Raw genomic sequence first — 15827 nt, 5'->3', positions numbered from 1 at the left:
GAGTGAATGATTCTCCACATGTAGAGAGTCATTTACACTATCTATTCTAAATTTAAATTATAAAAAATTCATTGAAAATGCTTTTATGAAGAAATTACACGGAAAAATAACAATAATTACAGAATATTAGATTTACTTTTGATTTAAAAAAATACGGTGTTTAGTTTGTTAGTTACATATTTACTATATTTATTATCATTCTTTTTCTCTATATACATTTTACACATTTTCCCTCAAAACTTTTTTCTTCAATTTTTTTGGGTTACTGTCATAAAAATTTACGAATTTTACACATTTTTTCATTTTAATCACGCAGTTTAAATTTTCTCATTTTCATGCACGAACTACCATTTTTTCTCAAATTCATGCACGGTGCTGAGGTGACACTCATTCATTGGTGGAAACTGACCTCCACCTACGAACGGCGCGATTAAAATGAGAAAAATTGTAAAGTTCGTGATTTTTTTTGACATTAACCCATTTTTTTATTTTCACGCAATCATCCCCAAGTTTACTGCTGATATCTTCCCGCTGCCATTTCACTCTTTCTCTGCTCGTACACTGTATCCATGACCTAGCGCCGTTTGTATGTCGTCAGCCCTAACTTTGCCGCCGACATCTTCCCGTTGCCGCTTCCCTCCCCCTATGCTCGCACAACACCTCCACGATCCTGCCGCCGCTCGCTAGTCTTCCACGCCACCTTCGCTCACAACTCTTCTCATCGTTGTTGATTATTAGATCTGAAATATCATAACTGATATATTCAGTATATTTGTATTGTGTATTGTAAAGAAATGATATATTTACAGTATATAAATGGTATATTAATTATATATAATGGTACACTTAATGTATATAGATGGTATATTACTTATGATTCTGCAATTTATGTACAACTTTATGTATATACCGAGAAAATATGAAGAAGTGTATGTTTTCATAAAAAAAATCAAATATGCATTTTTTATTATCTTTATTGGTATTTAGAGAAAATGGTTATTTTTTATATCTAAAAAATATATTAGAGTTTGTTAATATATTTTAAAACGCATTATTGTTGTAATTAAGTTGATTAACATAGTATTTTGTAAAATGAATCACAATATTTTTATATGTTTTGAGCGTTTTTAGTATTTATGTTAAAAACTCTCGACTTACTAGTGTGTTTTAGATGGGCAATGAGTTCAACAGTCCATATTTACATTGATCTTTTATCCTTCCATAATTAGGGTTTTTTGCTACAGGATTTAAAGTTTGACTCTGAAATTGTATTTTTTTATCCATTTAACCGCTATAATTTAACGTCTCACGTATCGAACCTCTATACTTATTAAATAATCTAATTTGACCTCTAAACTTATTGAACCCCTCCGTACACAAATGTTTTTAGAATGTTTCAAGTGCCATGTAGACACAGAAGAGTTCAATGTTTACGTATTTATCAAATTTAGGGGTCAAATCAAATTATTTAACAAATTCAGAGTTTTAATAGGTGAAACATTAAGTTTAGGGGTTAGATGGATAAAAGGGTATAATTTCATAGGTTATATATTAAGCCATTTTTCTTTTGCTTGCTTTGTTTTTTATAAAAAGGTATCTGTGAAAATATGCAAGATAGCCACATTTATATAACATTGATCTCATAAAATTTAAATCTACGAAAATCGCTCAAGAAAAGAGACAAGTATACGACAATCACCTATAACCTAGCTAAAATAAGGTGAATTTATAATAAAATAGAATAATTATTGATTTTTATGTGTTAGTATTTTATTAGTTTTACAAATTTACAATTTGTCCCATGTGATCTTTACCCTCCATCTATTCGGTCGGTTCGATCGACCCGATACTAGTCCGGCAACCGACCACCGGCAATCCAACGGAGGTTCGACGAAAGTCCCCTGCGTCGGTCCGATTATAGTCAACCCGACATCAATCAATCTGAGTTGGTCAATCTAAGTCCGTCAATCTAGGTCCATCAACAATTAAAATAATTAATTGACATTACATTTTGTTCCCATCAAGAGTTAAACTCGTGAACTTCAAATGAATCACCACATATTTTACCACCAAGCAATCGCTTGTTATTGTCCATATTATTATATATAATATACTCCCTCCGTTCTTTTTTAGTTGTCTATTTAGCCAAAATTGCACATATTAAGATAGTGGGATTTTGTCTTAAATAATAGGAGTAAATACTAATATAACCCTACTATATAATAAATGTTTTGTAAATTGAGTTATAAAGTCATTTATTAGGAAGGGTTAAATTTGGAAGATAATAGCTAATGTTATTTTAAAATTCTAAATGGACAACTAAATGTAAACAAATTCATTTGGCTAAATGGACAACTAAAAAAGAACGGAGGGAGTATAAGTTTCCTCTTAATAATGTATCATTTGTCAACATTTCACTTGTTCTTCATACGCAGTAATAAATAATCATCACACGTTATTTTAAATCGACCGTCTGCATCAAATCAGTCATCTCTTCCTACCACCGCCCAATATCAGTTCGATTCAATTTGCTTTATTTTTTTAAAAAAATTGTTCGGTTTACATTCATGTATATACAATTTACCTTAATATTTCACTCAATTTATTTTTTTATAAACCTAATTTCGCTATCTGTTGATTTTTTAGTTTATAAAAATTTATTTTATGTATTACAATTTTTAGTAAATTATTTTACTTAGATTATATTTATTTTAAGTTTATAATTAATTTACTATAAAATTATTTTAAGTTGGTCTAATTTAGTTTTACATTCAGTTTACTTTTTTTTTTACATTCGATAAAATATTTAGCTAGTTTGATTTTGGTTATTTTTTATTTATAATCTTATTTAAATTTTAATAAATTATTTTATTAGACAAAATTTATTTTGAGGTTATAATCCATTTACTAAGAGTTCACTTTATTTTATGTTTATATATTGTTTACTTTTATTAAAAAAATTATTAGTTTACTTTCAATTTATTATCAATTTATCTTTATTATTATATTTTTGAAAAAAAATAATTAGACTAAATTAATTTCAAATTTATAATCAATTTATTAAAGATTTACTTTAGGTTATTTGAAATCCCTAATAGACCTTTAAGGGGGTTGAATATATTAGTTTTAAGAGATTAAAATTTGGTTAAAAAATAGTTGGGAGTTTAATTTTAGAGAAAGAACACCAAAAGATTTAAAGTGTTTCGAATTATAAACCAATTCTGCTTCATTACTCAATTAAATATTAAGATTTTAGTAATCCATTAATGAGAATGTTTTAAACTTAACAACAAACTAATATACATAATTTTTCTATAGCTAAATTCAAACTCACATATATGATTTTTTTAAGGCTTTTCACTAACCTATAACCGTAATAATTAATCAATGAATGATTATCAATAATAAAGAAAAACAATCAGTTAAACTGATGCACAATAAATAAAGTAAATAAAAAATTGATTGCAATAGAGAGAGTTTGGTGTATGAATGTCTAAACATATAAATGTGCTTCAGTTCATCTTCTTTGAGGATAAACAGTGTTCATCTTCAAAAAAAGGAAAATTATTTTTTAAAAGGCCTCTAAAAATTTATTAAAAAAATATTTTTCTTTTTGAAGTTTAAAAGTATAAGTAATATAAATAAAAATAAAAATTTATTAAATGTTAATCTGAAAAATAAAATAAAGTTAAGGATCATTTTAATTTTTTTATATTTTGAAATTGAGAGTATATATCACTTGATGGCATGAGAGTGGAGAGCTGATTTACTGCACTTTGACATAGTTGCGGGTTGATTTCTACCAAAACTAGCGAGAATGACTTTTTTGATATTTCGAGCCAAATATAGGGGGTGAATCGATTCTTTTTTTCTTTTTTAAAATGTTAATATCAATAGAATTACATTTTATTATAAATAATATATTTTTAATTTTAAATAATATCAATAGAATTACATTTCGTTATAATTAATAAATTTTAAATAATGGATTTTTCAAAATAAATTATATTTATCATAATATTTCTTGATGTTTTTTTTTTGTGTGATATAAGTCCTCAAAGTTTATCAAAATGTTTTTATCATACAATTTACAAATACTATTTTTAGATTCCAGTTATTTTAAAATAATGATACTTAATAGATATTTTAAAGGTTTAATTATTTTAAAAATTATGAACTTTGACGTGTCTTGCAATTAACACGAAATTTCAATTTTAACAATTTAATATATGTACTGCTATTTTTATTTTGTAATTTGAAACACCAGGCAATTTTCCGTCAAAAAGATGCTGACGTACACGCCGAAATAAATATTGTTTCGACGTTCACATGAACACTGTTTGTTTAGAGAAAATTGATTAGTGTTTAAATTGTAAGAAATTAAAATTTGATATTTGATATTGTCAAGATTGAAAGTTTGTATATAATTTTTAAAACAGTTAATTCCACTTTAAATTAATAATACATAGATATTTATTTATCATCAATATGCTAGCTCTCGTGGCTCAAACAAAGAGGACACATCCTCTACAATCACAACCAATTGCAATATTATGCCATACAATCTTTAAAAGTACTAATCAAAATTGTAATAACTCGTCATCTATATTCTTGGAAGGAATTTATTTGGGATTAGAAGCTATGAAGCTAAATTTTCAAGAAAAATTTATTTTCTCAGTTGAAATTGACACAATATATCAATTAAGGATAAATTTATAATTTTGGCAGAAAGAAACACACATGTCTGTTAATTTGACTCAAATTACCCCTTCAACCGAGATGGTAAAAAATAATTGGAGTATTGAAGTTGAGGCAGTAAAAAATTATTAGTCAATTATTGATGGGGTAAAATAAATCAAACGCCAAGCTTAAAGGCATTTTTGAACACCCAATTTGTGAGCCTTTTGTCCAAAGTCGTAGGCTTTACCTTATTTGATCTTTGCACCAAGTTGAAAGGAAAAAATAAACTTTTAATAGTTATACTTTATGAAAATTTTCATAGAAATACTTAATATAATACATATATATATAAAAATAAGTTTGACATATATTAAATTAATTGTATTTAATATTTTAAAATATAATCAAATATATTTTTTGTGATAATATATCAATATATCCTTCCGTAAAATATTTTGTTAGTCAATATTTAATTGAAAACAATTATCCATTTGAGGTTTGGCATATAACATTAATTGGTAATTTTATTTTGATATATTTTACACTTTACTATTATTTATATTTATTTTTCAGCTCACATACTTTTTACATTTAACATGATAAAAAGCATTCAAATAACAAAAATCTCTCATATTATTTTTCTCGTTTATATTGCATTTTAAATAATCATATATAGTTATGACATTTTATATCTCTTGAAAAAGATCAAAGGATAGACTAGGTTTGTAGCTCACAAGGTCTCATGCTTCTTCCTAACAAAAGAAGAGAATGAATGTCTGGTTATTTTTTGAGTTATTTACAAGAACAAAGCCTGCATAATTGAGACACATTTTTAATGTAAAATGTTTATATATATATATATATATATATCTATAGATATAATGATCAAATTTAATTCATTCACTTTTCTTTACACCACTCTAGTAAAAAAGAAAAATTAGCTTAGTTTGAACGTGTGTTTAGCATAATTTAAGCTTCATATTTCCTTCCAAAAGTATAGGTTAACTTCCAAAAATTACAATATCTTGTACCAGTAGTTAATTATTTAATGTCAACTGCCAAAAGTACAGATTAACGAACTGTAATTTTATACTAATTCCAATGATACTTATTTTCGATTACAGAGACTAATCATTAAATTCATAAACCATAAATAAATTATCAATTAAATTTGCAGGTTAAGATCAATGTTCAATGTATGTTGTATATGTTTCTAAAATGACTTTAAAACAAATGTTTTGTTGCTTTGATTTAAGTTATGTAGAGTATATTATTTAGTGTTAAACAATAATTAAAAGAACTAATAATTATAATACTAATAACTAAGAAAACTGAACACATGAAAGCAAAAGAAATTGTAGTTTGATGCATTGAATTGCCAACAACGACTGCACTAAGCATGTGGAGAGAAGAACGGAGGCTGTGTACACGTATGATCCTCCTCGCTATTTATACTTAATTTATTACAATTATTAATGTTGATATTGTAATATACATTATTTAAAATAGAAGTGGTTTATAATATTTAGATTCAATTACTTAATAGGTTAGTCGGTCATTTTTACATATCCTATATAATTCTCATATCTTTATAGAGTATGAGTAATTTTCATTACAATTAGGGTGTGAGCAAAAATCGAACCAAACTATTAATCCGATTCAAACCAATTTAAAATTAATTTTGGTTTGGTTAAAATGGTTAAAATAGATTGGTTTGGTTTCAAATTATAAAAAAGTATGGTTTTTGGTTTTGGTTTGGTTTCAACTAGTGGTTAACCGAACCGACCGAAAAACCGAAGTTTACAATACTATTATTTTTATTATATTTATATATGTATAAATAAATATAAAATTTATTTATTGAAATATTTATATATAAATTTAATATGTATGTATAGATACATATATGAAAATAAAATATATAAACTAATACACACGTATAATTATATATAATATTTATCTAAATCTATATTAACCGAATCAAACCGAACCGAAATTGATGCTAAAGTTTGGTTAACCGAACCGAAATTTTACGTAAATATTTGACGTGGTTTGGTTTTTATATTTTCCCTTAAAATATGGTTTAGTTTTGGAGTTTACTAAACCAAACCGAACCGAACCGAACCATGCCCACCCCTAATTACAATTGATATTTAACTGATGGAGTCTGCCTTCTGAACCGGTGAGTGAACCTGCAAAACAGGGTAGAAGCTAACCGGACGGTGGTTGTCCGATTAACTCTCCGATGCTAAAGTCAGTTTAGAGCTTTGAGCAGCGTTTTGAATATATGAATGTAATTGTGATTCTAGGCATACCTCGTGCTCCTTTTATAGTAGACGAATATACCTAGTAGAGTTGTATTAGGTAGGTGAATCCTACTTTGTAGGGATTCGGCCGTATCTTAAGGATTCTCCTGATTTGTCGAGATCTACCTTAATCTGATAAGAGTCCTATTTAGGAACGTCTTCCTAAATAGTCTTATCTTCCTAAAGTAGAGCTTATCCTTCCATATGTAGTGTTTGTGTCCAAATAGGACAAGGTTTCCATATTTAGTCGTTTATCCGAATCCCGGACCTGACGCGCTCTTGGCGGATCATGTGGGATTCGGTCTTTATTAGTGTATTACCGAATCTTAGAGATTCGGTATCTCCTTCATATCTTTCCGTCTTCAGGGGGAGTCCGGTGTCGCCTGAGAGTGGATCTCCTGCAACTCGGCTCCATTATACTTACAGTAGGATTCGGTATCCATCATTAGCCCCCCCGCAAGTGAGCTGAAGTAGTTTGGCATTTATGCCTTAGTGGATTTTAGCTCTTTTGGAGCTGAGTTCTTTTATGCGGGCGAGTCGCTTTGCATTCCGGGCGAGTCGTTTCATATGTTTGTGGGTGACGTTTCTTCTTTAGTAAGATTCTGTGTTGCCACGTGTCGGCATTTAATGATTTAAACGGTTAATGATTCAAAAGCGTTTTGTATTTAATCTCTTCGCATTTCTTCTTTTCCCTCTTACTTTGCTTTTCGAATTTACTCTCATTTCTTGTAGCTATTTCCTTTTCGTTCTTCGTTTGATTGTTTGATTCTTCGTGACTTGTTTTCTCCAGATTTTTCAGGTATGTTTTCTTTCGTCGTTTGGATGTTAATATGGCTTTCTTCTTTGTATATTCTCCATGCTTTATATTCTGGAAATTTCTTCTGTACTTGTTGTTCTTTGATGTGTTCTTCAACGTGTTCTTCAATATATTTTTTGTTTGATCCTTATTTTGTGTTTATGTTTGTGATTCCCTGTTCTAGGATGCCTCTTAGTCGAGTGGAAGATGCTTGCGCTGCTATGGCTTTTACCCGATCGAAGCTTCGTAGGGATGAAGTCTTAGATATCTATTTTAAGTATAGTTTTCCTTTTGATTATAGGGTAATATTACCCGGTGCCGATATGGCTGCGTCTGACTCTCCCGGATCTTCTTGTAGGGCGGTTCTTTTTGAAGAGCAATTTGCTGCTGGTCTTAGGTTTCCTTTGGATCCCTTTTTAGTAGAAGTGTGTAGGGATTTAAAGGTTGCTCTAGGGCAACTTTACCCTGGTACGATTAGAGTAGTGCTCGCCTTTTCGGAGGCATGTAGGCTCCGGGGCTGTGCCCCTTCTCTCAAAGTGTTATATCATTTTGTAGACTTTAGGAAGTGTGATGGCTGCTTCGTTTTCGCCCTTGGTAGAGAAGGGCGATCTCGTATTTATCTTCCTTGCCTAACCAGTCGCTGGCGAAGGCGCTTCTTTATTGTCTATCATAAATTTGCTTTTCTTCATTTTTCGGATGGTTTTTCTTCTCATCCAGTTCGGAGCTATTCTTCTCCTTTAAGTTTATCCGAGTCAAAGCTTGCTTTTGACATATCTTCCTGTAGTATTGTGTCGCGTCCCATTTTAGATGTCTTGGTTAATAGTCATCTTCGGAGTCGATGGTTTCCTTTGGAGGATCCTCCTCGAGGCTTGGCGGATCTTTGCTACTCTTTTGTTCAAGGTATATTAATTTGCTTAAGTTCTTTTTAATGTTTCTTTTGTAGGATGTCTTCTTCTTCTGACGATTTCCTTTCCGGATTTCAAGTAGATTTGGACGTTCCGATGGGTGGTCCTGACGTTCCTATCGCCGACGTTATTCCTGGCGACATTGTCGTGGATGGGGCTCCTGTTGATATCCCCCTAGCTCCCGCCGAGGTAGCGTTGCCTGAGGTTATTGTTATAAATGATGATGATGGTGATGACTCGGCTGTTCCAGTCGGCGACGAGGCGATTCCGTCACTACTCCCCCCTCTAGCATCATCTATCGTTTCGGGGGGAGTTGGGGGTGTGGCCTCAGGGGGGCCTGTTGTTGCTGATTCGGGGGAGATTTCTCTAGGTCGAGACCCGGATTCTCCGTCTAGAAAAAGACGTCGAGTTGTCGATGATTCTCCTACGAGGGAGAGTTTTCCTGGAAGCTCTTCTGCTCCAGACTTGGTTCAATGGGTCGAAGGTCAGGATCCTGCCAGTTTGCTGAATCCGAGAGTGCTAGCGGAATATATCCGGACTTTGGCGATTCCTGATGATGTCACGTGGTTCTGTGGTAGGCCGGGTCAGGAGCTTTCCGATCTGGCTTGTTTTCATGGTTTCTCTGTAAGTGCTTTCTTTCTTGAGTATAATATGTTTTTTGTATTCAGTTGCTTTCTTATTTGTTTATTTCTGGTGTGTAGGCCCTTCAATCTGTTCTGGTATTGAACGACCGCCGACAGTGTGCCGAGGAGGAGGTCGAGCGTCTGTCTGCTCTTTTGGCGACTTCCGAGTCTGAAAGGGCGAAATTGAAGGCCTCTTTGGAAGAGCATGATTCCCTTCTGGCGCAGCTCAAGGCGCAGGATGCGATTAATGATCGCCAAGTGAAAGTGATTGAGAAAAAGACCGATGACTTGACTCAAGAGATCGAGGAGCTCATTCGGATCAATTCCCTTGTTGGTGGGGAGAGGGATAGTCTTAGAACGGAGGTTGAAGGTCTTCACATCCGTCTGCTAGATACGAAGGCTTTTTACTCTGCTCTGATAAGCGAGTATCGCCTTGCGATTGGGAAGAAGCTTCTGGAGCAGAATCCCAATATTGATCTTTCTGGGGTTAACGGGTTGGATCCCCAGGCCATCGCCCGTGATCTCCTCGTCAAGATTTCTAAAGACCGTGTTTAGTAGTTTTCTTTTGATTGTATTTGCTGATGTATTAATTTTGCTTTTTGTAATTCGCAATTTATGAATATATTTTCTTCGTTTTTCTTCGAAATGTGCTTTTGCCTTATCTTTATGTACTTGTCTTGCCTCGAGGGTTACTCTAAACCCTGTTCTTGGCGTTGCTTTTTGTAGAGTTAATCTAAACTCTTTTTATTTTTGTTTTTGTTTCGAGTTAATCTAAACTCTTTTTTGGCGATTCGCCTTTTCTGAGTTAATCTAAACTCATTTTTAGCCTTTCGTGGCGATCTGCCTGGTTCGGCTATTTTGCTTTGAGTTAATTTAAACTCGTTTTCTTGGTTTTTAGCCTTTCGTGGCGATTTGCCTGGTTCGGCGATTTTGCTTTGAGTTAATTTAAACTCATTTTCTTGGCTTTTAGCTTTTCTTGAGTTTGATCTTTAATTTATTTTTTCTTCTTTCGTCTTTGATTTAATCATTCGTGGCTGTTCTTGATTTTTATTTCTTTATTGGTTCGTCTGGCTAATCAGATGGTAGCGAAATTGAATTTTTATTGATAAAAAGATGGCATACAAAGCATTAAAGATAGATTTGACGCCATCTGGTAAGACGGAGAGTCGTTACCGATGATGGGTCGTTTTTCATTCCTATTCTTCCTTCTTTTCGGTCTTGTTTTCTTGGAGATCCACCACTGATTCATCATAGCACTTCTTGGCTATTCCTTGGTCTCCTCTCAGCGTCACTACTCCCTTTTCAGTCGGTACCTTCATTGCCAGTGCTCTGATGCTGGTTACCGCTGCCGAGTCATGGAGGAAAGGTCTTCCTAGGATGGCATTATATGTCAATTCCATGTCCACTATGTTAAATAGTGACATGATTTTCTTGTTCATTCCTCTTTCTGGGCCGATTATTACTTCCAAGGTGACTGCTCCCAGCGGGGTGATGGAGGGTCCACCGAGTCCTGATAGCGGAATTGGGACTCGGCGTAACCTTGACGCTGTTCCTCCCAACATTTTGTATGCTGCATTCGTCATGAGGTTTACTGCACTTCCTTCGTCGATAAGGATCCGCTCCATGTTCCAATTTTCAATGATAGTAGTCACTACCAAAGCATCGTTGTGAGGTGCTTTGACGTGTTCATAGTCTTCTACATCGAAGATCACTGGCGGCATGTGAGTTTCTCGTATGTTCATTACTTCCTTCCTTTGCTTCCTCCTGATCGTGGAGCTACTATGCCCTCCACCATTAATCATGTGTATGGTTCCCAGAATTTTGGATGGGCGCTCGTCTTCCTTTTCTTTTGGCTTGTCTTCTCTGTTTCTTTTTTCTCCCTTGTCATTGCTCTTCTCTTTTCGGGCCACAAATTTCCTCAGTTCGCCTGTGTCGATCATTCTTTCGATCTCGACCTTTAAGTCTCTGCAGCTATCCGTTTCGTGTCCGTAATCGTCGTGAAATTTGCAGTACTTTCTGGTTTCTCTTGCTTCTGCTTTCATTTTGGGTGGCCATACCACGTTTTTGATGTTTTCTTTGATCCACATGAGGACATTAGTTCGGCTGGTGTTTAATGGAGTGAAGTTATTCTCATCATCTCTGGGATCGTATCTTGATTCATATCTTGTCTGGGGGGCGAATCGTCTGCTTTCTTCGGGTCTTCCTCTTCTGTCATCAGGTTTGGACTTGGTTTTTTCTCTGGATCTCTCTTTTGATTCTTTTCCTTTTGCTTCCTTTCCGCGAATCGCCCTTCGCCCTTCGTCTAACTCGAAGTATTTCTGAGCTATGCCCATTAAGTTTGAGAAAGTTGTGGGTTTATTGACTAGCAGCTTGTCCACCAGCTTTCCGAATCGCGTCCCGTCTCGCAATGCTTCTGTCGCCATGTCGACGTTCAGGTTGTCTATCTTCATAGCTTGCTTGTTGAATCGTTCGATGTAGCTTCGCAGGGTTTCTCCTTCTTCTTGGATACAGGCTCTTAGGATACTGGTAGTGGTTTTAGCTGGGATGTTTGTGAGATATCTGTTGAGGAATTCTGTTGAAAGCGAAGCGAAGCTTTTGATCGAGCCTGGTTTTAATTTGTTATACCATCTCTGGGCTGTGCCCGTGAGCGTGGTAGGGAAAACCCTGCAGAGGATGGCGTCTGATACGCTGAGTAGCCCCATGGTCGCTGTGAACCTAGAGGTATGGTCTCGGGGGTCTCCTTCCCCATTGAAAATTGGCAAAGTCGGCAGCTTCATGCTGTACGGGATGGTTTCCTCCATGATCTCGGGCGAGAGGGGTGATCCTTTCAGCCTGAGGTCCTCTATATCCAATTCTTCAGATTTTAGTTTTTTGAGCGCTTTGGCGATCTTCTCTTCTAGATCTTCTTCCACCACATATGTGGCTTTGCTTTTTTGGGGTGTCTCTGACGATTCGCCCTCTCCTTCTTGGTGTTTTTTCTTATTTTGTTCTTTCCCTGCATCTCTTTCTTGTCGCTTACTCCTTGGTGGGGCATCTTCTTTTTCCTTCTCCCTTCGTTCGTCTCGTTTCGTATTCAGACCGCTTCGGGCGTCCTCCTGGTTGTGCTCATTTCTGGGTGCCTCTGGTGATTCCTCGTTAGATTTTTCTCTGTCAGGACTTTCCTCTTCGCTGGTTTCCTTTTCTCGTTGGTTTCTTGCTTCGTTCCTCTCTTCGTTTCCTCTGGTCCGAGGTTCCTTGCTTTTGTTGTTTTCTGCCCTTGTCTCCCGTCGGCCTGGGTTTGCATTTCTTGTTCTTTCTCTTCTTCTGGGAGCTGTAGGGCTGAAGTTTTCCCTTAGCATTCTCATAGTTTCTTCGTGCCTGTCGTTTGTTCTTTTGGCCTCATTAGCCAATCTGTCAAGATTTGCCTGCACAGATTCTAGTATCTTTTTCAGCATTTCGCTGTGTGGATCTTGTGTCGCTGCATTTGGTGCCTGTTCTTCAGTGCTTAGGTTGAAAGCAATTGGGATGCTTCCTCTTATTGGATTAGTTTGGTACTGGGGTGTTGAGAAAGAGAGCCCTCCGGTGTTGCTTTTTTCCCCGGAGTTGAGAAGCCCATCTTCCGTCACGTTGATTATCTCCGGAGTGCTTTTTGGGTCAATTGGTTGTTTGTCTTTCAGGTTTACTCTTTCAGAAGTCATCTTCTTCAATGAGATTTGTTTTTGAGTTCAGAAAAGCTCCTTCTTTTGAAGTTTAGTTAAGCTTTTCCCACAGACGGCGCCAATTGATGGAGTCTGCCTTCTGAACCGGTGAGTGAACCTGCAAAACAGGGTAGAAGCTAACCGGACGGTGGTTGTCCGATTAACTCTCCGATGCTAAAGTCAGTTTAGAGCTTTGAGCAGCGTTTTGAGTATATGAATGTAATTGTGATTCTAGGCATACCTCGTGCTCCTTTTATAGTAGACGAATATACCTAGTAGAGTTGTATTAGGTAGGTGAATCCTACTTTGTAGGGATTCGGCCGTATCTTAAGGATTCTCCTGATTTGTCGAGATCTACCTTAATCTGATAAGAGTCCTATTTAGGAACGTCTTCCTAAATAGTCTTATCTTCCTAAAGTAGAGCTTATCCTTCCATATGTAGTGTTTGTGTCCAAATAGGACAAGGTTTCCATATTTAGTCGTTTATCCGAATCCCGGACCTGACGCGCTCTTGGCGGATCATGTGGGATTCGGTCTTTATTAGTGTATTACCGAATCTTAGAGATTCGGTATCTCCTTCATATCTTTCCGTCTTCAGGGGGAGTCCGGTGTCGCCTGAGAGTGGATCTCCTGCAACTCGGCTCCATTATACTTACAGTAGGATTCGGTATCCATCATTAACAATCTCTTTTTCAAATGTGAGATTCCTTTTTATTCGGCCGCTCAATTTCATTCAAAATTCGACCCGGAACTATAAATATATCAAAGTGGCTAGCAACACTCTCCATTAACAATAAATTTAGTGAATATTTTATAATTTGAATTAAAATAGAGGGTGAAAAATGTTCTCTAGATGTAAAGAATCTTTTTTACTTTCTATTTCATTTTTAAAAAAATAATATTTCAAATTTTAAATTAAATTAATTATTTTTCTTCTAAAATATAATATTTTTTTAAAAGATAAAAACTGAATAATTGAATAAAAAAATTCAATGAGTTATAACTCAAATTGTATAAATGTCGGACAGTAATTTGTTAGATCGTGAGTTCAATTTCTCGTACAAGCATTCCTCTTCTTCGATTATCAAAAAATAAAAAAATAATATTATTGATATTTAATTAATATTATTATTATTATTTATAAAATTAAAATAAAATAAAAAGTTAATATTTAAAAAATGTTTTTTATTTTATAAAAAATTGCTTAAATGCATCAAAAATCACCAACTTTTGCGTGTTTTGGTATTTAACATGAACTTTTAATTTTTACATATTTAATATGAATTTTGCAATTATGTATCACGTTTGCGTTTTTCCATTCAAACCGGTGCCGTTTTATATGCAAAACGGTACCGTTTTACATTTAAAACGGTGCCGCTTTACACACAAAACGGTGTCGGTGTTTTTTTTTGAATCAAAACGGTATCGGTATTATTATTGTAAAATTTTAAAAGTTCATGTATTTGTATGGCAAAATTAAAAATTTATATTAAATATTAAAAATACGTGAAAGTTTGTAATATTTTAAACATTTAAATTTAGAAAAATGCTGGTTAAAATAAATATATTGTAATGTAAGAGATGCTCTTATCAATGTAATTGATATGATTAAATAATAAATGTGAATTTTGATAAAAGAAGGTCTTTCGTCTTTTGAAAAGGTGATAAAATATTTAGGCTTAATTACCAAAAAAACCCTCATCTTTTAGCCCCTTTTCAGTTGCACCCTGACGTTGCAATTTTGTCAGTTGCACCTTAATTCGCACCTTTGGGTTTCAATTCCACCCTCAAAATCAAATTGGACTTTTTTCATTTGGATAAAATTCATAAAAACCCTTATAAAGTACTCGTTTGAACTCTTTTCCACATAAAAAGTTGACTTATTTTAACTTTTTTCAAATGAAAAAAAGATCAATTTAGTACTTAAGGGTGGAATTGAAAATCAAAGGTGCGAATTAGGGTGCAACTGACAAAATTATGACGTCAGGGTGCATTTAAAAAGGGGCTAAAAGGTGAGGGTTTTTTTGGTGATTAAGCCAAATATTTATTTACTCATACCAAACAAATCTCAAGCCAATTATGCAAGCAGTTCCCATTTTTGTGGGACGAAATACATCACAAACTTTGATATTCAACGGATGTCTTGAGATCGTTTGTCTCTATGTTCTTCATAATTAATATAAAAAATATTAATTACTCTTTTGCCTCATTCAACAAAGGATATATATCATTTTTTTTTCTAATTTATATGAATTTATAAGAAATTAGGCCTTATAATTAATGACTACTATATACATAAATAATAAAACAATACCAACAAATTGTAGTTCGAACGATGTAAACGTTGGACACCTAATTGTTAAAGTCGTGAGTTCATTTTCTTCCACAAGCATTGCCCCTCTTCAATTATATAAAAAAAAACATTATTACTAGAAATAGAATAAGAAAAGACTATAATAGTTAATGTTTTTTAATTTATATATAAAAATTATTTGTCTCTTTTTAAACGAGATGGAGGGAGCATTTTTTGTTTGTTTTAACAATTAAAAAGGCAAAGTGATTGTGTGAGTAACTGAATTTACGACCTAATAAAATTGTTGCCTAACTTTTACGGCATTTGACCTATTGGTAATTCAATCAATATAAATTATTTTGTTATTATAAATTGGGCGAATCTCAATAAAATTTTAAACTTTTTCAAATTTCGTCAGTTATATTTAAATCTTTTAAAATTGGCTACTTTAGCCAATTTCAGTATATTTTAAATATTTTTAACCATTTGTGAATAAAACCAAAAAAATTGCCACCTCACCCGTCACATCGCTGCAAACTCAGCAAAA

At 33.7% G+C, this 15827-nt stretch overlaps 1 protein-coding gene across 1 annotated transcript; it reads left to right on the top strand.

Annotated features, from left to right (window-relative positions):
• The first annotated feature begins 6978 nt into the window (after nt 1-6978).
• Nucleotides 6979-9956, top strand: LOC126679491 (uncharacterized). The gene is made up of 3 exons (XM_050374533.2): nt 6979-8682; nt 8770-9311; nt 9389-9956. Exons 1-3 carry the CDS (start codon nt 7788-7790, stop codon nt 9863-9865), a joined length of 1914 nt encoding a protein of 637 aa, XP_050230490.1. The 5' UTR covers nt 6979-7787; the 3' UTR covers nt 9866-9956.
• The last annotated feature ends 5871 nt before the right edge of the window (nt 9957-15827 follow it).

The sequence above is a fragment of the Mercurialis annua genome, linkage group LG4, assembly GCF_937616625.2.
Source record: "Mercurialis annua linkage group LG4, ddMerAnnu1.2, whole genome shotgun sequence".
NCBI classification, from domain to species: Eukaryota; Viridiplantae; Streptophyta; class Magnoliopsida; order Malpighiales; family Euphorbiaceae; genus Mercurialis; species Mercurialis annua.
The sequence above is the reverse complement of the archived record's forward strand: the minus strand, read 5'-3'. Positions and strand labels throughout refer to the sequence as shown.